This window comes from Aphelocoma coerulescens, chromosome 3, assembly GCF_041296385.1.
Source record: "Aphelocoma coerulescens isolate FSJ_1873_10779 chromosome 3, UR_Acoe_1.0, whole genome shotgun sequence".
NCBI lineage: Eukaryota > Metazoa > Chordata > Aves > Passeriformes > Corvidae > Aphelocoma > Aphelocoma coerulescens.
The window spans coordinates 79077247-79100722 of NC_091016.1; the positions used below are offsets into that span (position 1 = coordinate 79077247).

The window sequence follows — 23476 nt, forward strand, 5'->3', positions numbered from 1 at the left end:
ACCTCATTCATATGTGATCCTAGGCTCTTTCTCCACCACACCTTTGAAACTGGGCAGACTTAAAAAGCTTTATCATCAGTATTTCAGGAAATTCAACTCCTCTCCCCAAAAAGGAGAATTGTTACAGAGAATGGCAATTCTGCAATAATATCTGAAAATTATTTGTGCTTGAGATCAGAATTCTTTCATCTTCTCTTTCATGTTAAATCCTGGAATATTGTTTCCATGTATTTTGTTCCAGTATTGCCTAATATGTGAAAAGCATTTCTTCTTCAATATGATTTTAAAAACTCTTCAAATACTGTAGTAAATCATACTTACCACTTTAAAAAATGCTCCTCCCAATCTACATGGAGACTTCTCAAAGTAAAAATGATATTTCTGAATGATTGATGTGTCAGAATTTTAAAGTACACCATTTGTTTAAGTCACGGCCATCAACTTACCTTTTGCCCTTTGTGCATTTCCTTTTCTCATTACTATTTCTTATTCTACCTACTCGATTTTTTAAAATTTGGTTGTAAATTCTTAGAAGTGAAGACTGTGCCTATCACGTGAGAGCAGTGATAACTTCATGGCATGGGTGTAGACTTTTGTCTCCATGGAAAATGTACTAGAAATATACATAGACTTACTGGTTGATTGGAAACTCACTTCTTAGGAAAACTATTTTTCTGTTTCTGTTTGTGTGCAGAGTTGTAATTGATGGATATCCTCTAACAAGACAACATGTAAATCTCTTGGAATCAACCAAGATAATCCCACTGAAAATCTTTGAATTAGACATGGATGCAAAGGAAGTGTCCAGAAGAGCACTGTTGGATAAGAAAAGCACAAACCGGTAGTGATACTCCCTGATAGAATTTGGTTGTTTCTACACGATATTGTAATATCTCTATTTGTGTGCCTCAGTGCTATACCCAGCTGCCTCTGAGCTCCACATATGAAAGACATGGGAACCACTCCCTCTCCTTTCTAATACTTTGATTTCCATAGACCAGAAACAGGGATGTAAGGTGTTTGTGGGCATGCTCTGGCCAGATCCCTCGATTGTATGACTGAGATCACAAATGTGCAATGCTGTGCACCCACTGCTTAGTTTAACTGGTTTAATGAAACTGTACATCACAAATGTTGTCAGTCCTTTCTGCTGCTGAAATTTATTTTTCATCAATTCAATTATTATCATAAAAGAAATTGATACTTCATCTAATAAGCTCTCTTTTAAGACTTAGACTTCTTTTAAAAATATGGAAATAATCCTTATTTAGTAATGTACAGAATTCAGGAGTTCTAAGCCTTTAAATTCAGTTCATTCCCTTCTTTGTTTTTCTGAGAAGATAAATATTCTGTTTAAAGAGCTGTGGGTTGTTTTTGAGGAAGAACAGTAAGTAGTTTATAAGCAGACAGAGAATGAAAAAGAACAGAACATTCACCTTAAAATTAAATTGTGTAAGAATCTGGTTCTCATTAAAGGAAGTGTTTCTAAGAAGTTCCAGATAGCTTGGAGTATTATTGCATGCCTCTTCCATTTTGTCCTTTTCTTTTTGTCTCTTTTCTTTTTATCAAGTAATCAGTACAATGTTAAATTGTTTACTGAAAGACTAAAGACAATTTGCATTGCAAAAAATTAAATCAGTGATGTGTTTTTGAAAGTATTTACTTTAAACTTCCTTTTAAATACCAAACTAATTATATTTCATAGGCTTAAGTACAAATCAAATGTGCAATATCAGGGTACCATTTAATGGTGTATTTGTAGTGTGTGTTAGGTAATATGTGCTGATACATCTAAATCCTTTGCAAAATAATTATTGAGTTGTATTTGGGACATATTCAGAAAAGGTTTTGTTCTTTGTTTTTGAACAGAACTGATCGTAAGTACACTGCTTTTCACATGTAGCTGGTAATATTCTCAATAAGAAATTTATATTTCTCAAATATGTTCTACAGTGTCAAATAAGCAGAATTTTGTAAAAAGAATTTATTGTGAACTCTAGAACTTACACCTGAAATTCAATGAAATTATCTAATCTTGAGATTTAACTCAGTTATTTTTCATTGTCTTTAGACCTCCCTATCCTGAACATGACAGCTCACAGATTCTAGCTATTAAAAATTCCTGCTATAAACAGGACATTGATGATATTAGAACTTACTATATGAAGGAACATCAGAACTGGTGTGTGATTGACGCTGAACATAGCAAGTGGAAGGTCTGGAACAAAGTTCAGCAGGAAGTTCAAGTGGTTGTTAAACAAATCCAGATATACCTGGAAAGAATAAAAGAAGGTAAAAGAAAAATGAAGTTTCCCAGAATATTTGTTTCTTTAAAAAGCAGTGTACTTACTATGTGCATGCAACTTCACCTTTCTTTGGATGAGGCTAATTCTTGAGCACATACATACCCTTAAATTCTTCAGTCTCATCTGCAGAGATCTTGAAGAGATCTCTTGAAAAGAGTGAAGGCAAAGGCAACTACAGTCTGAGGCCATCCTCCAGAGAACAGGGTAACTGAAATCTGCTAAATGAAGTCAGACTCCTTGGTCCATGGTAGATTTGGCAACACGGGGTGGTAAATCACAAAGAGTACCCCAAAGCATACAAGGGCAACTCTAACTTGCAGCTTCACTTTAGTGTTAGTGAAGGAAGAGGAAGGAAGAGGGAAGATGTTAATTTCAAATCCAGAAATAAGCTTAATTATGCCATCTGAGTTAATTTCTGGGCTTTGGGAAGAAAACCACTTTATTCTAAAATGGCACAGTTCCCACTTGACCTTTTGTGTGTCAGCATTGGTCAGGATTAAATATACTTTTTAAACATATCTGTACTATTTAACTAGAATTCCTCTGAAGGGCTAACAGACTTCCTTATCTTATATCCACCTTTTGGATTAACTTTTACAGCTCTGTGGCTGCACTCATCTTGTAAATCAGAGTCATAATCAAAAATAATAAAATACATTTACCTTTTACACATCAGGCTTGAAAAGCATGCTTTTTAAGTAATTTGGGTTTGAGATGACATTTTATTCAAGATTTTGAATATATTTTCTCCAGATAGACTGTAGCATTTGCAAAATATGGAAAAATAAAGAGGAGGCTTTCATCACACCTTGTACTCTTTTTCACCAATGAGAAGAAATAAAATAATAGCTGAAATGTTCCTTAGTAACACAAAGGAGTGAAACAGTAAATCATAAATAAGAAGAAGAACATAGACTAATAAGCTGAGCATGCAGAGTATCCCACATCGTTATTAATTATTATATTTCTTAAATGCTACAAAAATGTTATTAGAATTAATTAGTAAAATGACTTGCAACTTCATTTTATTATCAAATTGCTGTTTTAGTTCTCATTATCTCATATAATTTTCAAAGTATGAATTACCTTCTAAACTGTAGCATTCCTGAGTAGAATTGTTTGATGTTTCTATGTCTCTCATAAATAAAACATTATCATTAATTGCTTTCATTAACAGGAAAAGCAGCCAACATTGCTGACTTATGCATCACTCCCAAGGAGCTGCAGGATCGGCTGGGGGAGTGTGGACAGTACTGTCCTGTCAGCCTTGCAGAGAAAGGTGAACTGATTGACTGCTCTGTGAGTTCCTCGCTGGAGTTTGCTGCAGAATTTCAAGGGCACTATTACAAAATGGCTTCACAGGAAGAACTGGAAGTAGGTGTTAAAAAGCAGGTCAAAAAGGACGGGATTATGGGAAGAGGGCACATTGTTGCTTAGATTCTTTGATTCCATACAGAAATAGGTAATATGCAACTTGAATTAGACCACTGTTGTTGGCATTCAAGCTTTTGTTCTGCAAGCTTCTGCTGTCAAACATCTCGGCAGACAAAATGCAGCACAGACACCATTAAACTAAAGCTCATCTTACAAATTGTCACAGATCAAACATTAGTTTGAAAACAATAACTTTCTCCTTTCTCCATCTGTTTTGGGGGACTGGGTTAGAAAGTGGCTTATGAGAGCAGTGGATAGTGATGGATGGTGGGTGGATAGTGACTATTTCAACTGAGAGTCGGTTGGAAAAGAAATTACCCAAGAGCAGCAGCAGTGCCAACACATTGTTGCATTGTACAAAAACCAGGTCTCTAAATTGTGTGAGCCAGTCCTCTGGAGTCTGACTAACAGTCCTACAGTGCTTCTTTCATGATAAAAATATCTCTTTTTCAACAGAAATTCTTGAGCAGACCAGAGGTTTATGTGTCATCACTAGCATCTCACCCTCTCCCACCCCCACATATGCTACCAAAGAAACTGACTGTGGCAGAAGTGAAGGCGTTATTCCCTGTAAAGGCTGAAATGCAGGGATACTGTCCAGTCACTTACCTAGATGGAAAACAGAGGTATGTCACTAGAGTTTTCATAATCTGAATTACAGACTATGTGTCCTATATTAATACATTAATGAGGAAACATTTTTGAAGTACTTTTTAGTAGTGTTTAGGGTTTGGACAGGAAAAGCAATTACAGTTTTTTGTATTGTGCCTGTGGCTTTGGAAATCAATATAAAATCACCTTTTAATACTTCCATGGCTACAGGTTCTACAAGGATCTGTGTTGGCTTGGTGTCTTTCATGATGAAGATGGACAGATATAGTTTGAATTCTCTATCATAAGACTTTAAAGGTTCAAAGAAATCTCATAAATCCCTAGTAGCTGCAAAACTAGCTATTATGATTTTTGTAGAAGCTTCATAAAGCTCCACCACAAAGTCATACAGATTTCCTCAGTGTGCAAGAATTTCTCATCAGAGGGGAACCATAATAGCCAATTCTATGTTATCCCTTCTTAATCTCCTGAACAACTATGATTGGCATTTTAAATGGAGGTCTAAAGAAGCACTGTAGAAGTTCCTTAATAAGCAGATTTTGAGGCAGAGATTCTATCAGATTTTGAACCTTGTACTGTCAATCATGTAGTGGAAACTTGGATGATCCAATTGCTATGTTTTTTGTAGTTGCCACACTTGTTAAATTACCAGAAGCCTGCCAGTAGCTCATGAATTTACACCACACAAACTATGTTTTATGTTTTCTGTGAATGAATAATTCTTGCTCCATCTCTTCAGATATGAAGCTTTGGTGCCTGGCAACACTGAGTATGCAGCAAAATACCAAGATAAGGTATATATTTTTGAAAGTGAAGAAAAACTTCAGAAGTTTATGAGGTGAATACACTAACTGCATTTTAATCTTTAATCATGTCACTGTTTATACATCTTAAAAGTGCTTACTGCTTACTTTTTATCTGGTTAGATTACCAGAGAAGTACTGGAATCTGAAGCTTCCCCATAAACTCCCTCCAAAACAAGAGCCAATGCTACTAACTACACTTCCTTTGGCTGGATACCTTGAACAGGCCAGTTTTTGCTTTTCTATTTTAAAATATGATTTTGTGATATATGGCATATTCCACTCAGCTTTTTAAATTTTTAATGCATTTGAGTCTTATGTTTATTAATGGTATTATATTAAATTGAAAATTTTGTAGTTACAATTGAGAGAATTTTTTTAAAAGCCTTAAAATAATAAGATATTTGTAGCTTTAATGGAAAAAATACAAGACTGTAAGGGGGGATAATAAGCTGCAGTATTATATGATAGATTTTCTGACTTAGTTGTTTATCATATCTTGTAAGAGTACATTTTGGTTGGATTTTTAACACCAGCAGAGACACAAGCTTACCTGGAAAAATTTAGGAGTAGTTTGTAACACTTTGACACATGAATAAATAAAAAAATTATTCATGGTCACAGCCCTCCTATTTTATGCTAATTTGTTATCTTCTACTATTCACCAGCTTAGGGTATCATCCTGTATTGTTAGATCTATATTACAACAGGATAAGGCATTGTTCCAGATTTCTGTAATGGTCTTTTAAACCTGTTCTATTTCTTTAGGGAGTAGCAACTTCTCTAATAAAAGCTCTCCATGAAGTCGGCAGCCTTAAGCCAAAGTATCCATTCCTAAGTGTGAAAGAAACTGCTCTGCTTTTTGTCTCCTTCCACTTAAAAGGTAGTGTATAAAATAGCATGCTATAAAAATAACTATAGAAATGATTTAAGTTCTCTGATACAATATAGATAGTCAACTGGTGTTCATCTTTGCTATTTCTTAGAATTTCTGTTTGGGTTTTTTCAGCTGGAGATATCAGTTGCCGATAATAGCCTTTAATAGTTTGCAATCAGTTTAACTAGTGCCAGCTTTCTTAATTTCAATATCCTTGTTTGCAGCTTTACTATAGCTTTGGGCTGGTTTCCAGTACTGCTGGAGATTTCGGGAGCAAGACTGCCATTTCTTCCAACCCACCAGTTTTGTCTTTTATAAGCCAACCTCTTCACTGGGTGAACTTCACCTGGCATTTCATATTTTACATTTTTACTTATTCTTTTAGATAATACCAATCTTAATTATTTTTTGAAGTTCTTCACATCCTATGTTTCCTCATGTAATTTCCAGAGCCCTCCAGAATTTTCTTGAACTATCACAGATTTTTTTGCTAGCATAGCTTTGTTAAGGAAGACTGTTGAACAGGGCAGGTACATAGTAAGCCCCTCTATAAATGTACAGTTCCTAAGCCACCAAACTGCTTTTATACTGTAGTTTGCTTCATTCACAAAGGCTGTTTTCATTCTATTGTTAGCACAGCTTTGCTAACATAAGGATGCCCATGCTAAGAGTGTTTTGCTCATATATTGCAACATTAAATCACTATTAGCAGTGGATAATGAACCAGAAAGGTTATGCAAGTGAAGAAATCTCTTCTCCTCATGCAGCCCCAAACAGTTTGACCATAGGAATCCAGGAAAACAAGTTATCTTCTTCTAGCACTGGGTAGGACTGCTTCCAGCTTTAAGATACAGCATTCCTGTACACTGACAAATCACCTGAACATGAGGAAGAACTCTTTTCATGTGACCAAGCACTGGAACACATTGCCCAGAGAAGTTGTGCAGTCTTCATCACTGGAAATATTCTGGACACAATCCTGTGCCCTGTGCTCTGGGATGACCCTGCTTGAGCCCGGAGGTTGGACCAGACGACACACTGTCGTCCCCTACCAGCCTGACTCATCCTGTGATTCTGTGATTTGCTGCAAATACAGCATTATTTATTACTGTGCATCTCTTCAGAGTAGTCGCGCCATTCTTGATCAAAAAATTTGATCAAAGTGCTTCATGTTGTAGTCCCCTGGAAATTTATTTCATCCTATTTCTATGTGAAGTTAAACCTTCTCATCTTCAATTTACATCATTCCCTAATCTCGAATTTAAATAGGGGAGAAGAAGCAGTGGTTTAGTTCCTCCTTCAGCTTTTCTCACAACAACACTGGATTGCTTTCAATATCTGAGAAGATACAGGTGATCAAGCATAAATGCAGAGGGGTTTGTTCCTGGAAAGAGACTAGTAAACCATACATCACTAGAGTGACTGAGTGTCCTTCACGCTAGACTCCTGTAAGAGCTCTGTATACCACTGTGCTTGAAAAATCTCTCAGAACTGTTAAATGTACCTGTCTACAGTTTAAAGCTAATGGGCTGAAGTGTCTCATAGCATAGTTCTTCATGCTGTCCAGTTTTTTTTAATGAGATATAAAATACTGTCCATAGGGGGAAAAAAATGGTTATGATTTGGCTCAGTCCTTCCCCTTTGCCTCCGGGTAGGAATTAAAATAATAAACTGTACTCTGAGGACTCGCACTCAATACTTATGTATGCCAAAATAGGGCTTAGGGCAGAGAGAAACCTTCCTCCTCCAAACTACTGGTCAGCTCTTCACAGAATCATGGAATCACAGAATAAGCTGTGTTGGAAGGGACCCACAAGGATCATTGAGTCCAATTCCTGGCCCTGCACAGGACCATCCCCAAGAATCACCATGTCCTGGAGGGCATTTGTCCAAACGCTTCTTGAACTCTGTCAGGCTTGGTGCTGTGACCACTGCCCTGGGGGGCCTGTTCCAGTACCCAACCACTGTGGGCACACAACCCAGTGAAGAACCTTTTCCTGATATCCAACCTAACCCTCCCCTGACACAACTTCAGGCCATTCCCTCACATCCTGTCACTGGTCTCCACAGAGAAGAGATCAGTGCCACCCCCTCTTCTTCCCCTCATGAGGGCATTGAAGACTGCAGTGAGGTCTCATCTCAGTTTCTTACAGGCTGAACAGACCAAGTGCCCTCAGCTGCTCCTCGTACGGCTTCCCCTGAAGGCCCTTCACCTTTGGACACTCTCCAATAGCTTAATGTCTTTCTTACATTGTGGCACCCAAAACTGCCCCCAGCACTGGAGGTGAGGCCGCCCCAGTGCAGAGCAGAGCAGGAAAATCCCCTCCCTTGCCTGGCTGGCGGTGCTGTGCCTGATGCCCCCCCGGACATTGTTGGCCCTCCTGGCTCTCAGGGCACTGCTGACTCATGTTAAACTTGCCATTGACCAGGAGCCCCAGGTCCCTTTCCATAGCATTGCTTTCCAGCCTCTCATTCCCCAGTCTGTCCATACATCCAGCGTTGTCCCATCCTGGATGCCGAATCCAGCACTTTCCCTTCTTGAATCTGACATGGTTGGTGATTGCCCAGTCCTCTAACTTGCCAAGGTCTCTCTGCAGGGCCTCCCAGCCCTCAAGGGAGTCAACAGCTCCTCCCAGTTTTGTATCATCTGTGACCTTGCTTAGTTTCCCTTCCAGTCTTATATCCAAGTCATTTATGAAGATGTTCAAGAGCACAGGACTGAGAATGGAGCCCTGTGGGAAACCCAACAGTAACAGGTCACCAGTCTGATGTCACCACATTCCCTGTAAGCCTTTGTGTCTGACTGGTGAGCCAGTTGCTCTCCCATGTGTTTATCCAGCTCTGTGCCTGACATTTTGTCCAGAAGGATCCTGTGAAAGAATTTGAAAGCTTTACTGAAATTCAAAAAGATTACATCAACACACTTCCCTTGGTCAACTAGGTGGGTTATTTCCTTGTCATACAAGGAAGTCAGGTTTTTAAGTAGGACTTTCCTCTCATGAAGCCATGTTGGTCACAGTCCTGCTTATCAAACCTGACCTCCTTGTATGGCATATGCCCTTGTATGGGCAAAACATTTAGGTCATGGAACAGCCGTGCCAAGGACACAGCGGCCCAGTGCCAGCCATGCCAGGCCTGGGCTATCCTCAGGCTGTGCCACTTCAGGTTGTGTGCCACACTGCCTAAATTTGTCACTGCCTGGAGTTTCACCAGCATCTCACAGTCTGAGAAATGGGAAGTTGACAGGAGCTGAGTATGTTTGTTGTGTCTTCTTTTACAAAAGCCCGATCTTTCTGATTATGACTCTTCTGGAGTCAGAAAGTTTCTGAAATACCAGACTTTATCTTTTTGGCTTGGCACCAACAGGTAGGGTGTTTATCTGTACCACGGGTAATACTAACAGGGGTAGACTTGGTCCCTTTGAAAATTTCTGTAATGTAATTCCACAAAGTTTACAGGGGACACTAACATGCTGCTTAACTTCTTGTAGCACACAACCCCCGGAGCTCGGAGCCAGTGCGGCAGATGTACAGGAAGAAGCTGTTGCAGTTCATGGAGCACTGCCAACTCATCCCTTACCTGGGGACTGCCATGATGGGCCCCTATAAGGACCCAAGAGATCGGCCTGTTGGCCTTGATGACAGACTGCAGGTTTTTCTTTCCCTGAAAGGCACCCGCCCCACTTTTGTGTGAACCCTGTATTTCCACTGATTAACACGTGGAGTGTTGCCGTCAGGCACCAGCATGGCTGCAATGTGGCCCGTGAACATGACACTTTCTCAGGCCAGTTTTTTAACCATGAAATCTTAGAAATAAAATATTTTGTCTGAATTTGAGAGATACAAAGCTACTAGAGAGTGTCCAAAGGAAGGCTGTGACGAGAGTGAAGGGCCTTGAGGGGAAGCTGTGTAAGGAGCAGCTAAGGTCACTTGGTCTGTTCAGCCTGGAAGAAACTGAGAGGAAACCTCACTGCAGTCTCAATTCCTCATGAGGGGAAGAGGAGGGGCAGGCACTGATCTCTTCCCTGTGGAGACCAGTAACAGGACGTGAGGGAATGCCCTGAAGTTGTGTCAGGGGAGGATTAGTTTAGGTATTAGGAAAAGGTTCCTCACCCAGAGGGCGGCTGGGCACTAGAGCAGGCTCTCCAGGGAAGTGGTCACAGCACCAGCCTGAGAGAGTTAAGAGAAGCGTTTGGCAAGATGGTGTGATTTTGGGAGCTGTCCTGGGGTGGGCTGGCAGCTAGAATCGGACCCCTTCCAGCCCAGGACGTTCTGTGATTCCGTGGCTCCAAGTCCCGCCCGTGTGGCGCTCATTGCGGCAGCGCAGGCGCGGCGCCAGCCCCCGCCCGGAAGTGCAGCGGCGGCGTAGCGGGGCCGGCGGTGAGCGGTGAGTGCTGGGGCAGGGCGGGCGGCGGCCAGGCCGGGGCACCCGGGCCTGCGGCTCTCGTGGGGCAGCGCCCCCTCCCTGCCCCGCGAGGGACGAGCGGCCTTCCCCGAGGGGCGGCCCGAACCGAGCTCGGGGCTCACACGGTGCGCGGGGGGCGGCGACCCGCGCGGTGCCCTTGGCCGTGCCCGTGTCGAGGCCCAGCCCCGGGCCGTGCGCTGCCCCCCGGGCTCACCTCGCGGCAGCTCCTGAGCCCGTCCACGGCTGGACCGGAGTGTGCATCCGAACGCACGGCCGGCAGCGTGGGGCCTCCTGCTTGAGTACTGCCTCGCTCTATAATGGTGAGGTTTTTTTTAGGGAAGGCAGCTATTTTGGATTTTGCAGTCAAAATAGTAATGCTGTGAGCTTCTGGTTAAACACCGAAGTCCTTTCTATGATCAGAGCTCACAAAACACCTACTGTCTTGTCTGTAACGCGTGTGGATCTTAGGGGATGCCTGCAGGCAGAGTTGACAGCAGCTGTTCAGGAATTCTTGTAATGCACGATAAGGCAGATTGGATCACACCTGCAGCTGTGCTTTAAGGTGCTGCAGCAACAAACATCAGGCTCACATGCTCCCGAAATTAAAGCTCCCAAATAAAACAATTTGATTCCATTGTGAACTATTTGGTAGATGATTAGGGCTAAAGAATCCCTTTTTCACCACCTCAGTAGCGTTTAGGTGTCATCTGTAGGTAGTATCTGTTGTTTCATGGAGCATTTGTTTAGGTGATTGAAACTGTTGCAGTAACTAAATACAAACATGCTAATTTATATGTGTTTAATATGATACTTGTATAAATTAGGATAACAGGTAGCTAATCTGTTTTATCTTTGGTTCAGATGTAAATGGGACATTTTGGGCATTCTTCTTTGGTGGATTCTTCTGAAATTACTGGATTTTTTTTCTGTTTGTTATTAATTTTTCCAAATTTACTATTGAAGAAGCTTAGCAAGTCAAATTGATCATTAATAGATACCTTAATGAACCCTATATTAGACAGAACCCTTCAGAACACTGCTGTTTTTCTGTTTGTATTGCCTACCTTCTTAGGCTGAAGCTTAGTAAGGTAAAATGTTACAAAAGAGACATTTTCAGAAGGATAGATGGGGATAAAAGAAGTCATGAAGTCCTGCCACATTGGTATCAGTGAAGTTTTGTCATTTATTACAAGATTTCCTAGCCTTGTCCCTGAATAATCTGCACTGATCAAACTGCAGTTGACCTTTCTGTTTCCAGTGTGGTGGGTTGATGCTGGCTGGACACCAGGTGCCCACCAGAGCCACTCCATCACTCCCCTCCTCAGGTGGACAGGGGACAGAGAATATAGTAAAAGCTCATGGGTTGAGATAAGGACAGAGAGAGATCACTCAGCAGTTTCCAGCAGAGGCAAAACAGACTTGACTTGAGGAAATTACTTTTTACCCATGAGATAACTGTTGGATAGTGAGAAATAAACCCGAATCTTCAAACAGCTCACCCCACCTCTCCCTGCTTTCCAGGCTCAGCTTTAGTCCCAGTTTTCTCTACCTCCTCCCCCCAGCAGTGCAAGGGGATGGAGAATGAGGGCTGCAGTCAGTTCATGGCACATTGTCTTGGATGCTTCTTTGATTCCTGTCATTCTTCATCTGCTCCAGTGTGGGGTCACTTCCACAGGAGACAGTCCTTCCTCCATGAACTCCTTTAGCCTGAGTCCTTCCCATGGGCTGCAGTTCTTCACAAAATGTTCCAGCTTGGATCCCTTCTACAGGTGCAGTCCTTCAGGACCAGTCTGCTCCAGTGTGGGTCCTCCCTGGGGTCACAAGTCCTGCCAGCAGACCCATTTCAGTGTGGGCTCCTTTCTCCATGAGGCCATAGGTCCTGCTAGGAGCCTGCCCCAGCACAGGCTTCCCACAGGCTCCCAGCCTCTTTCAGGCATCATCCACCTGCTCTGGTGTGGGGTCCTCCAGGGCTGCAGGTGCATCTGTGCTCCACCATGGACCTCCATGGGCTCCAGGGGCACAGCTGCCTCACCATGGTCTGCACCAGGGGCTGTGGGGGAATCTCTGCTCTGGCATCTGGAGCACCTCCTTCCCTCCTTCTCCACTGACCTTGGTGTCTGCAGGGCTGCTGTTCCCATGTATTCTCACTCCTCTCTCCAGCTGCAGTTGTGCAGTTTTCTTTCCCCCTTCTTAAATCTGTTATCCCAGAGGTACTACCACCACTGACTGATGGGCTCAGCCTTGGCCAGTGGTGGGTCTGTCTTGGAGCCGTCTGGTGTTGGCTCTGCAGGACATGGGGGAAGCTTCTGGCAGCTTCTCACAGAAGCCACCCCTGTAGCTGCCCCATAACCAAAACCTTGCTATGCAAATCCACTGCTGTACTGGAGCTGTGAATAAGGAGTTCTTTTTTCTGATTGTTTTAGTTGCAGAAAATAGGGTAGCAATTTTTTTAGATAATACAGAGTTCACAGTACATCAGAGATGAAAAAAGGATAGACAGTTATTCTGATCTAAGAAATTATCTGCAACCATTTCATAGGCTTTAAAAATACTTCTTCAAGAAATTCTCTGTCAGCAGTAGTGTTGATTTTTCAGAAGTTCGGAGGATTCAGAATTGCTTCAGAAACTCTTGAACTCTGTTACTGGTATAACAAATGATACATGGTGTCTTATAATGCTGACTGTTAAAATAATTCTTTACTAAAGCTATTCTGTTTTTCTAGGCACCTCCTTTAATATTCATCATTAAAATGGAAAAAACAACTGATCCTTCTGAGAAACTGGTCATCATCCACTCAAAAGCTCACAAAGATACCATTTTGGCTAATTTTGAGGAACAAAGGAAAAAGGATTTTCTTTGTGACATTACTCTGATAGTGGAGAATGTGCAATTCAGAGCCCACAAAGCTTTGCTGGCTGCTAGCAGCGAATACTTCTCAATGATGTTTGTAAATGAGGGTGAAATAGGGCAGTCAATCTACATGTTGGAGGGAATGGTTGCAGACACCTTTGGAGTTCTGCTAGAATTTATCTACACTGGTTGTCTCTGTGCCAGTGAGAAAAGCACAGAACAAATCCTGGCTACTGCACAGCTGCTGAAAGTGACTGACTTGGTATGGGCCTGCACAGACTACCTGGAAAGCCGCAGCCCAGGTAGTGCATTGCCAGCTCCAGCTGACAGTGGAGCCTCTGTTGTTGCAAGTGACAGGAAAAACAGTGATCCACCAAAGCGAAAACGGGGGCGACCAAGGAAAATCAAGGTCATCCAAGAAGAAGAAGAATCAGGAGCAAATTCCGCCGAAGATGGGCAGCTGAGAGAGAACAACTCCGTGCAAAATAAGCAAAATTTTATGAAAAAAGACACTGAATTAGAAGAAACAGTTGCCAGTGAACAGGCCTCAGTGAGAAAAGATGGAGAAGAAACTGAACCTGCTTGTGGCTCAGAGGCTGCTGTTGATCTGTCAGCTGAGAAAGATGAAAATTATGATCCCAAATCTGAAGGAATACAGGGCACTCAGAGCCGTTACAGCAAACGTAGAATAAGGAGATCAATCAAACTAAAAGATTATAAACTTCTTGGGGATGAGGATGAGAAAGGACTGGCAAAGAGAGCTGATGGAAAAAGAAAACGTGCAGGTTCTGAAGCTCGCTGTAAAGACTGTGGCAAAGTATTTAAGTATAATCACTTCTTGGCTATTCACCAGCGAAGTCATACAGGTAGGCCTTCAGAGACTGCTGCTTTTGGGTTAAGGTTTAGTGATGTTGCCAAATGCAAGTGACTGTTGAATTGGTGGTTGTTGACTACAGCAAGAATATCCAAAATAGCATGCTGTTCCAAATTACAGTGGGTCTTCTGTGCTTGCTGTTTTATTTTTGTCAGCAGATCTCAGAACTTCTATGTCTCACCTTGATTTCAGCAATTAATAATTTCACTGTTTAAGCACTGAATTATATAGAAAATAGTTATAACAGTAGCTAAAGAATTATTTTATTCCTGTGTGAAGCTTGTCTCTTTATCACTAATCAAGAGTAACTTTTTCAGGAGCTACAACATTGCAGTGCATCTCACTATCAGTTTAGAATATCTAGTGAGAAATGATGCATTTATGCCTAAAAATGTCATCTTTTGCTTTCAGGGGAGCGCCCTTTTAAGTGCAGTGAGTGTGGCAAAGGCTTTTCCCAGAAGCATTCTCTTCAAGTCCATGAGCGGATGCACACTGGGGAACGGCCGTACACGTGCACTGTCTGCAGTAAGGCTCTGACAACAAAGCATTCCCTTCTGGAGCACATGAGCCTACATTCAGGTAAATACTTCAAGGCAAATGTAGCGCTCTGCTCCAAGAATTTGCCTTTCTGAGAAAAAGGTACTTCTGCTCTGTCTGGTGTGGGCTGGCTTGTGTATTTTATTTATTTCCTTACATTTGTTTCGGACGTGGCTTATGTTTTAATAAGTGATTTTCTCTACAGGGCAGAAGGCTTTTACATGCGATCAGTGTGGGAAGTACTTCAGCCAAAAGAGACAGCTCAAGAGCCACTATCGAGTACACACAGGTATAAGAAGTTTGGGTTGAGGACCTGGCTTACAGTCCATGCTGATTTGTCTTCCTAAAGATTGACTTAGGCTGGAAGTTCTTCCTCAGTGATGTATTTAGTCTTTGCTGCCTTAATGTGTCCTATCTTGATATAACAGTGGATAGGGTGAAAAAAACCAACATGGTGTATAGTAAATGAAATATGTAGAAAAATATTTAATTGAGAAGGGCTCTTACAATGATTAAAAATTAGTTACACTGTATTTGACATAAAACGTGATTATTTTAGCCCTGCTGTCAATGCTACATAGAAGCTGGGAATTGTATAAATGATTGTGTCTGCTGCCTGGTGTGCAAATTGCATTGTAGTTGTCTACTAGTTTGGACTAGTAATGGCAAACAAGCTTTAGGAAGTGTCCTCCTCACTTCTGGAACAGGATGGAGCTACAGACAGAGGACGTGGTGGAGAAAATCAGAATTTACAAAGCTTTAAGAGAAGGTGTTCTTGGGCAGGAGCAGGTATCAGTCCCCTCTTTTCCTGTGGTAATATTAAATTGAGAGATAGGAGTGTGACAGTTAAGATAGTGAGGAAGCAGTGAATCACCTTTTGTTTTATCTCTATATTATATCAAAGTGGTTATTTTACAGGAAAGTGCTTTAACAAAGATCACTGAAGAGATACAGGGGATCACTTATGCACTGACACTTTTTTTGTTATTGCGACAAGGCCGTTCACTGCCGGAGTGTAACCAGTGTCGTCGCAAATTCATGGATGCAGCTCAGCTAAAGAAACATCTAAGAACACATACAGGTAATGTTGTACTTCGGGTTTTGTGGGCTTTGTGGTTTGTTTTTCTTGAAGTTACATGGACAAAACAATGTTAGGCAAATTACATTTGTCTCTGTGGAATGAAGTTCTGCTCTGCTTGTATGTAATGATGCCTGTGTTGCTAATGAAGAGATTTGACATCAAGAATGCAGGAGCACAAAAGAGCTTGTGTTACAGCAGCACATAAGCAGTGCCTATTACAGGAAGAGGGATTTTTTCCCCAGTTTTATAAAACCTGCTGCAGAAAATGCCAGTTAGCTTTCCTGTGATAGAATCCTGGACTGGGAATTCAGGAATGTCGGGAGAGCTGTATCCAGCACGTATCTGGCTTGCAGTGAGCTGACAAGTAACAGAAGGTGTGTGTCCTAAATGAGTTGGACACCTCTCTGAGGGATGGGTGCTTATGAAAAGTGCTGTGACCAGAAAAATAATTATTTCCATTTATCTTTTTATTGTGCAGTCATAAACCAGATGTTGAGAGGAGATGGGCTGAGAGGGATGATTTAATGCAAGTGTGTCAGAGGGTGTTTTAAGAGATTTAGAGGGCAAGCTGGTAATGAATCACTGGGTAACAGAGATAAAAATGTTGATCTACCCTCTCATAATAACAAGGCATAAACTTTGTAAAATATTTTCCTTTGAAGGGTAAGTTCATAAAGTGACGTGTGAATAATTTTGTCTTTGAATGTAACTAGAAATACTGTTTCCTCATAAAATTGTTTCCTCACAAAATTAAATTATTCTTAAACATGTTGCTTGCAATTGTAATACATAACTCAGTCTCGAGCATACTTTATATTCTTCATTCCCTCTTCTCAGTGAAAATAACACAGCTTTAAGTTTTCTGGGATATGCTAAGGTCAAAACTTGTGCTTCTGGGAGTTTTTGGTTATCCAGAATAGTGTTAGCTTGTAATACTTAACACGATTTTGTATTGAGGAGAACACAGTATTGACACACACGAGTTTTGTATCTGAAGCTGATACAGCTCTCTTAATGTGGTGGGAAAGAGTTTGGTATGGGAAATGAGAAGAGGAAACTTACTAGGAAGGTAAGTTGCAAAAATATATGAGCTAAGCTGAGTTTAGCAGAAACTGGCTTGCAATATATTTTACTTCTAGAAAAGACAGGCAAGATACCAATATTAATTATGTAGAAATAATAATTGATCTGTCCCATCTCAAAAGCAAAGTAAAATTCCAAGGCATTTGGGGGACAGGTGTTAACATTGATAGAACTGTTCTCCTTTGGCAGCGGCAGCAGTTTGGTAACACTGTGTAATAATAATACAGTCTACTTGGGAAGTTACTCCTGTTTTCAGTAGCAGGCTGGGACTGGATGATCAGAGGTCCCTTCTGACAAATGTTTCTTGTTCTCTCATCCTTTATCCATGCCCTCCAAAGCCACACGAAGGCTGGTAAGCATTGCAGTTCTATGCTAAATGTGAAGCTTCCTTGGAAACTGGCTGCTGCCCAATCCCTGGGTTTGATGTGCTTTGATGGTGTGAATTACCACAGTGGCGATCTGGATTCTTGTGTCTGGTGTCTTAAAGAACCTCAATGCAACAAGGATTTATTATGGTGTGAATTAGGATTTGCTTTGGTTGGGTAGTATCTGCTTCTTGTCAACCTTCTTATCATTTAATTTGGCCTCTCTGCTTCTACTCAATTAGACATCAAAATTCCAAATGCACTAAAAAATCCCCAACAAATAAACAAAAAAATCCCCAAACAAATATACATTTTATTTTTCTAACTGGTGTTCCCAGAATATGATAGGCCTAGTGTCATGGAGCCTTGTAGAAAGCCAGGCAAGTTGTTAAGACAATGGATTCATTTTCCAGCTTTGGAAGTTTGGGCTTACTCATCTGCATGGTGCTGCACGTGAACCTGGAATTAATGCCAGGGTTCAGGGACAGCCTTTTTCAAAGCATTTCTGTTCCATGTGGAACACCCACATCTGTGCCATAGGTACAGCTTTTTGTTGCTTTGGGGGCTTGGATCACCTAATTCTTCACCTTCAAAGGGGAGAAATGCTAGAGGTGTACATTTAAAATGTTCTACCCTCATTTTGACTAGTGAGTTCATTCCGTTTTGGATATCTGTGCTGACCCATAGCAGAAGCCTGAGGAGCCAACAGTGCACACTTGATACTGTGTATGGTAAAATACAAAATGTTTTTAATGTATTGATGAAAAGTGCTATTTAAAAAGTGAAGTCCCATTTCTTTTTGATAGGTGAGAAGCCCTTCACTTGTGAGATTTGTGGCAAATCATTTACAGCTAAAAGTTCACTTCAAACCCACATTAGAATTCACAGGTAAAGTATGTCTTATTTTCATTACATTCTTTAAAAATGTAATTTCTAATTTTATAACCTGTACGTAGTGCTTGTTCAGTTATAGAATGGTCAGGACTTGCTTGCAGTTTGAATGATAGTTAAAAACTTAACATTTTTGCTTAATCTATGTAAGCAAAAAGTTGGTAGTGGAAAGGACTGAAATGCTAAATACTCTTGTGCCAAGATATCGTAAGAGTCTTCTTTGGGGTTTTGTGTCTGTTCACTGACAATGTACTTACTGCTGCATTATTTTTGTGAAAATTTTACTGTAAGTTTGAGAGCAGAACAGTAGCCATGGTGTATCAGGGTCATCGGAGCAGTGTCCTGTTACCCTGTGAGCCATCCTGTCTCTGTAATAGCTTTAGTTGTCTTTTACCCCTGTCAGTGCAATGCATTGTGTAAAGACATGTTAGATTTTACATTGCTGGAAAACTGTTGTCTAAGAAAACATTCCCAGTAACACTTCTCGTCCTTTTGATGCAGGCAGCAAGTTAGGATTTGGACACTTCTTTTTGTTTTAAAGCCCGCACTGTTAATAAATGTTCTTAAAATGGTCAGTGCTTAGAATTATGCAGAGTTGTTGCATTCTTGTCAAGGCCTAGCAGCACGGAGCTTGTACCTCTGGTTTTATGAGAGGAAGGCAGTTATCTCTGTAGCTCTGGACTATATACTAATTGTACTGTTTGTGAAGTCAAATAGAAATGATCAGGAGGTCAAATAGAGGATGTTTTTAATGCCACTACATTTTAAGTACTTAAATTTAGAAAAACAAAGTAATCATGTAAGTATTTTATTAAAGAATAAGTTTCAGAAAGCAGCATTGTCAAAGTGAATATTTTAATGAGATCAAATTCTTTCCTTTTGCAGAGGAGAAAAGCCATATTCTTGTGGTATATGTGGAAAATCCTTCTCTGATTCCAGTGCTAAGAGAAGACACTGTATCTTACACACAGGCAAAAAGCCTTTCTCCTGCCCAGAATGTAGTTTGCAGTTTGCTCGTCTGGACAACCTGAAGTCTCATTTGAAAATTCACAGCAAGGAAAAGCAGTTTCAGGAAGCCAGTGCTGCCCCGAGCACCAACGCTCATCCAGAAGAACTGAGAAACATTCTCCAGCTGCAGCAGTACCAACTTGCCACCTCCGGAGGGCAGGAAATTCAGCTGCTGGTTACGGATGCAGTTCACAACATCAACTTCATGCCCAGCCACAATCAAGGCATCAGTATTGTGACTGCAGAAAATGCCCCCAGCATGACGACAGAGCAGGCTGCGAACCTCGCGCTGCTCGCGCAGCCACCACAGCAGCTGCAAAACTTGTTGCTTTCAGCTCAGCAGGAGCAGACAGAACAAATCCAAAGTATCAATATGATTGCAAACCAAATAGAGGCTGCCCAACCTGAACAAATGCATGTCATCACTCTTTCCAAGGAAGCACTAGAACATCTCCATGCTCATCAGGGACAAAATGAACAAATCCACTTAGCGGGATCTTCACATCCAGCTCAGCACGTGCAGCTGGCTCAGGAATCAAGTCAGCAGTCTCACTCTAGCCAAGATACAGTTCCTTCCCATCAAGTCAGGGAAGAACAGAATCAAAGTGTACATGTTTCTGAATCCCATCAGCAGCCTCTGTCAGTAAATGAGTCATCTCATGAGCATCCTATCCAAGGACAGGCTTTCTGAAATGCTTGTTAGCAGAGGGCTAGACCAGAGAATGCTTCTCATCCAAGCAGGGATTACGTGTGTCACACTTCTTTTTTGCAACATAAAGCTATCCAAAGATGCATTTCTTGATGATTTTAGATGAGTGACTCAGTTTTCTTAACCATATTTATTTTAGACTATTTTGTTTTTCTGGATTGGTATTTCTTTACCACTTAGTCCACACCTCACAAGCAGTTAATGTGGGTGTTTGTGCCTCATACACATCTCTGCCTACTGAGGAGATATTTAGCCCTTATTTGCATTTCTGTGTGACTTTCCAGAAAAGTTCACCTTGCTGGTAGGAGAACAAAGTTTAGGACATCTGCTGAACAGGAGGTAACCACTTCTCTGACAAACTTAACATACCTGAGCTACTGTCAAGCTTAAGACAACCAGTACTTTTTGCAAAGCTAACACCATGTGTCTTACATTTAATGAGCTTTCTCTCTGCAGGTTAATGTATCATTCTCTATGTAATCATTCCCTGAAGTGCATTATGAGTTACTGACTACCAAATTCCTTTGGTTTGGGTTGAAACTGTCGCAGCCTTTAACTGCCCTGAATCTTCCCTTCTGTTTACTGTGTGCTGTACAAGTTTTGCTCCTCATAAATGTTTAAGCGATTGCACTTGAATAGTGGCAATGAGATGTGATGGTTACACTGGAGAACTGAAACCCCCGAATTCTGCTCTGTTAGTTCTACCACTCACTCTCTGTGTGACTGTGGGCGAGGTAGTTGACCTCTGTGCCTTTTTTCATCATGTAGTAAGTGGGGATAGTGTTCACACACTCTGCCAAGCACTTTGAAGAGCTCTTGTTGTTGAAGGCACTGTCTATTGAAGTGCAAAACTCTCTTCCTGACAGGATTCTGTCTAAGCTTAGGAGCCACTGTATATTTAAAGTGTTATTTTTTGTACTTTTGAGAGAAGAACATAATCTTACTTTAATATAATGTTAAGACTGGTAATTGTTTATGTGAGGATTTAAACAATGAAAAGCATTAGTTCAGAGCAAAATGAGTTACACAAATGGGGCACATCGCTTAAAGCTGTACAACTATTTTTGTTGACTAAATTAGATGTGTACAGATTGTTTTCAATGACTGACTGCTAACAAAAAAGATTTGACATCATAATAAAATGCCTTGCCAAAATACATGCTTTGTATTTTCAGGTTTGATTACTGGTAACACTTTGCATGGTTAGACTGGTGTGTTAAAATCCAGATAAAATGCCACTGTTACTTAGAAGAATGTGCTCAGTTGTCACTTCAGCTTTAAAATGTCATACTTGTGATTTACATTGATGTTTTATGTTATAACAAATGAAAAATCTAGAAAATGCGGTGAATTTAAAAGCAGAATTATCCACATTTTTTATAATATCCCTTGTTCCAAGTCTGGACTACTTGGCCTGCTCCTGACTGCATGCTGCAGAAGTTTGGCTAAGTATCTCCATGCCTTCAAAGTACTGGATCACTTTTATATAAATGCATTGTGATATGGGTAGACAGTGGGAATAAATCAATGCAAAAAAGACCAAATCCAAAAAGCAACAAGCCATCCCACAGCAAAGCTGTTCAGGCTTTTCACCTTTCCTCTCAGAATGGAGAAATAAAATTTGCATACTTTCTGCCACAAAAGTAAACCAGCGTATTCTGCAGTTCTGCCTGAGAAGCTTGAAGTCTTGATGCTGTAAGAGCAGATAAATAAATACAGTAAAGCCTGTTGCAACACTTAGACAATCTTGCTGCATAATTGTATAAGCTTAGAGTAAATATTCTGGCAGTTTCATCCTAGAACTTCTGCTGTTATCTAAAACACTACAGTGCAGCCAGACCACACTGGTCATAAGTTTAGAGGAACTTGCACTGAATTCATTCTCTGCCATATATTTACAAATTCTGAAATGCTTAAAAATGGGTTACAAGCTAAATTCTGAGGCTATCAGTAAAGTAACTGTTCAATACTTTCCTTCTTTTTTGAACTTTGTTTTGTTCATTATGCAGCATTGAGTTCCTTGCTGCAGTTTCGCACGAGACACTATCACATAGTGATTTCTCAGTGCTTTCTTGAAACTAAAAAATCTGAAGTTTTGTGTTTGGAATTCTGTTGTGCTTTTCTGCAAACTGCCAGTGAGGAAGCGAGCTGCTGTGAATTGTGTGGCAATGACTAATCCTGCACCCCGTCTTGCTTAAGCTGTCAGCACATATTGTAGCTTGCACTGGAGAAGCTGGCGTGGCTTCTCATATCACAAATGTTGTTTTTTGGACACAATTTACTTCCTTTCTAGTGAATACATTTCTGCTAAAAGATGAATCCTTTTTCTGTGTGTGCATTTTTAAGACTACAGCTGAAGTCTAGGATTGCTTTGAATTTGAAAGGAAACCCCTTCAGCTTTGTTTTTGAGTTCAGCTGCCACTAAGAACTATTCAGGAAAAAAAATGCATCCCTTAGAAACTGCATTTCAGAACAGCTCTCTAAGTATCTTTACTCCTTAGCCAGTAAACACCTTAACTTCTCTTTTTCTCACATAGACTAATCCTAGCAAATCTGTCTCACTGCTTACTATGTTCAAATGAGATTAAGGTTTTAGACATAAATGCAGGGCAGTAAGAGGACTACAGAAAGATCCGGTTTTGTGAGCATTTAACACCATTGTGTGTTTCCTCTGCTCCATTTGTAAGTTACCCAGTTCAGATGAACTCTAATAGGATTTCACTTTTTTTTTTTTCCCCCAAATGCAAGTTTATCAGATTTTGGCTTTTTCTGAAAATTTTGGTTGGTTCTCCAGGTGCAAGTTGAAACAAATCCCAGGAGGTAGAGCAAACACACTCTGAAGCCTGTATTTACCTGTTGTGTATTTCCCCTGCTTGGCCTTCCAGTCCAGCATCTTGGGTTTTGATAGATGAATATCAGAGTATTTATTTCATATGGACTGTGAAAGCAAATTATCCTGCCGATATGAAAATATTCATCCCAACAGGTGTAACTTTTCAAGGCTTTTTTTAATACTTGCTTTATGCTCTCTCTCCTGCTCGGGGGAACTAGAAAAAGAAGCACTACCAGGGGTTGTACAGGAATTGCCTCAGCATCTAAGAGGAAAAGGAGATGACTGTACCTCCTCACAAACTTTCCAACTGAATGCCTATTCACAGGTTAAAATGAAAGATGTTGAGCCTGGCATTGATCTTGCCAGTTGTTGAGGAAAGAGTTTTGCTTGCATTTCTTTGTCTGTGAAAGAGTTGTTTCACTGTGGTAGCTGGTTAGTCATGCTGATGAAGGTCATGGTTGGTGTTTGCTAATACCTCTCCTGGTGTGCTTGCATGTGGGTTTTTTCAGTCTTTTCCTGCTTCACCTTAACTGAAAACTAGTTTGGGATTTATTCCTAATCACCAACCCAGTGCCTATGTGAGCACAGCAGACTGGAGTGTTTCCCATCTCCCCATGTCTTTCAACTCTGCAGCAGACTGTGTCCCTGCCAGTATCCTGTGTAAGTGTCCTTATCCAGGAGAAAAGCTGAGTCTGAGCTGGGAGTGGCTGGGAGGAGGCCAGTTTGCACAGCAGGCGTGCCCTGGAGTGCGGGAGCAGCCAGGGGTGCTTCCTGGGTCTGCTTATCTTCACATGGTCAGAAGTCCATC

At 41.1% G+C, this 23476-nt stretch overlaps 2 protein-coding genes across 2 annotated transcripts; both read left to right on the plus strand.

The window, feature by feature from the left end:
• The first annotated feature begins 767 nt into the window (after nucleotides 1-767).
• Nucleotides 768-5334, plus strand: LOC138108397 (adenylate kinase 9-like). The gene is made up of 5 exons (XM_069011000.1): nucleotides 768-841; nucleotides 3484-3680; nucleotides 4197-4366; nucleotides 5092-5146; nucleotides 5279-5334. Exons 1-5 carry the CDS (start codon nucleotides 790-792, stop codon nucleotides 5315-5317), a joined length of 513 nt encoding a protein of 170 aa, XP_068867101.1. The 5' UTR covers nucleotides 768-789; the 3' UTR covers nucleotides 5318-5334.
• A 5131-nt stretch (nucleotides 5335-10465) lies between these two features.
• ZBTB24 (zinc finger and BTB domain containing 24) lies at nucleotides 10466-21177 on the plus strand. Its single transcript, XM_069010994.1, is given in 8 exon segments — nucleotides 10466-10756; nucleotides 13160-14153; nucleotides 14573-14740; nucleotides 14904-14987; nucleotides 15696-15779; nucleotides 18034-18115; nucleotides 19004-19745; nucleotides 19747-21177. Coding segments are annotated over 8 exon segments (2184 nt in total). The 5' UTR covers nucleotides 10466-10753; the 3' UTR covers nucleotides 19774-21177.
• Nucleotides 21178-23476: the final 2299 nt, after the last annotated feature.

What these genes read in the sequence shown, in the direction of transcription:
- LOC138108397 (XM_069011000.1), top strand. Translation starts at nt 790, where the DNA reads ATGCAAAGGAAGTGTCCAGAAGAGCACTGTTGGATAAGAAAAGCACAA. An exon ending in GATAAGAAAAGCACAAACCG is followed by an intron (nt 842 to 3,483) that starts GTAGTGATACTC and finishes TTTCATTAACAG; the next exon opens with GAAAAGCAGCCAACATTGCT. An exon ending in TACCTAGATGGAAAACAGAG is followed by an intron (nt 4,367 to 5,091) that starts GTATGTCACTAG and finishes CCATCTCTTCAG; the next exon opens with ATATGAAGCTTTGGTGCCTG.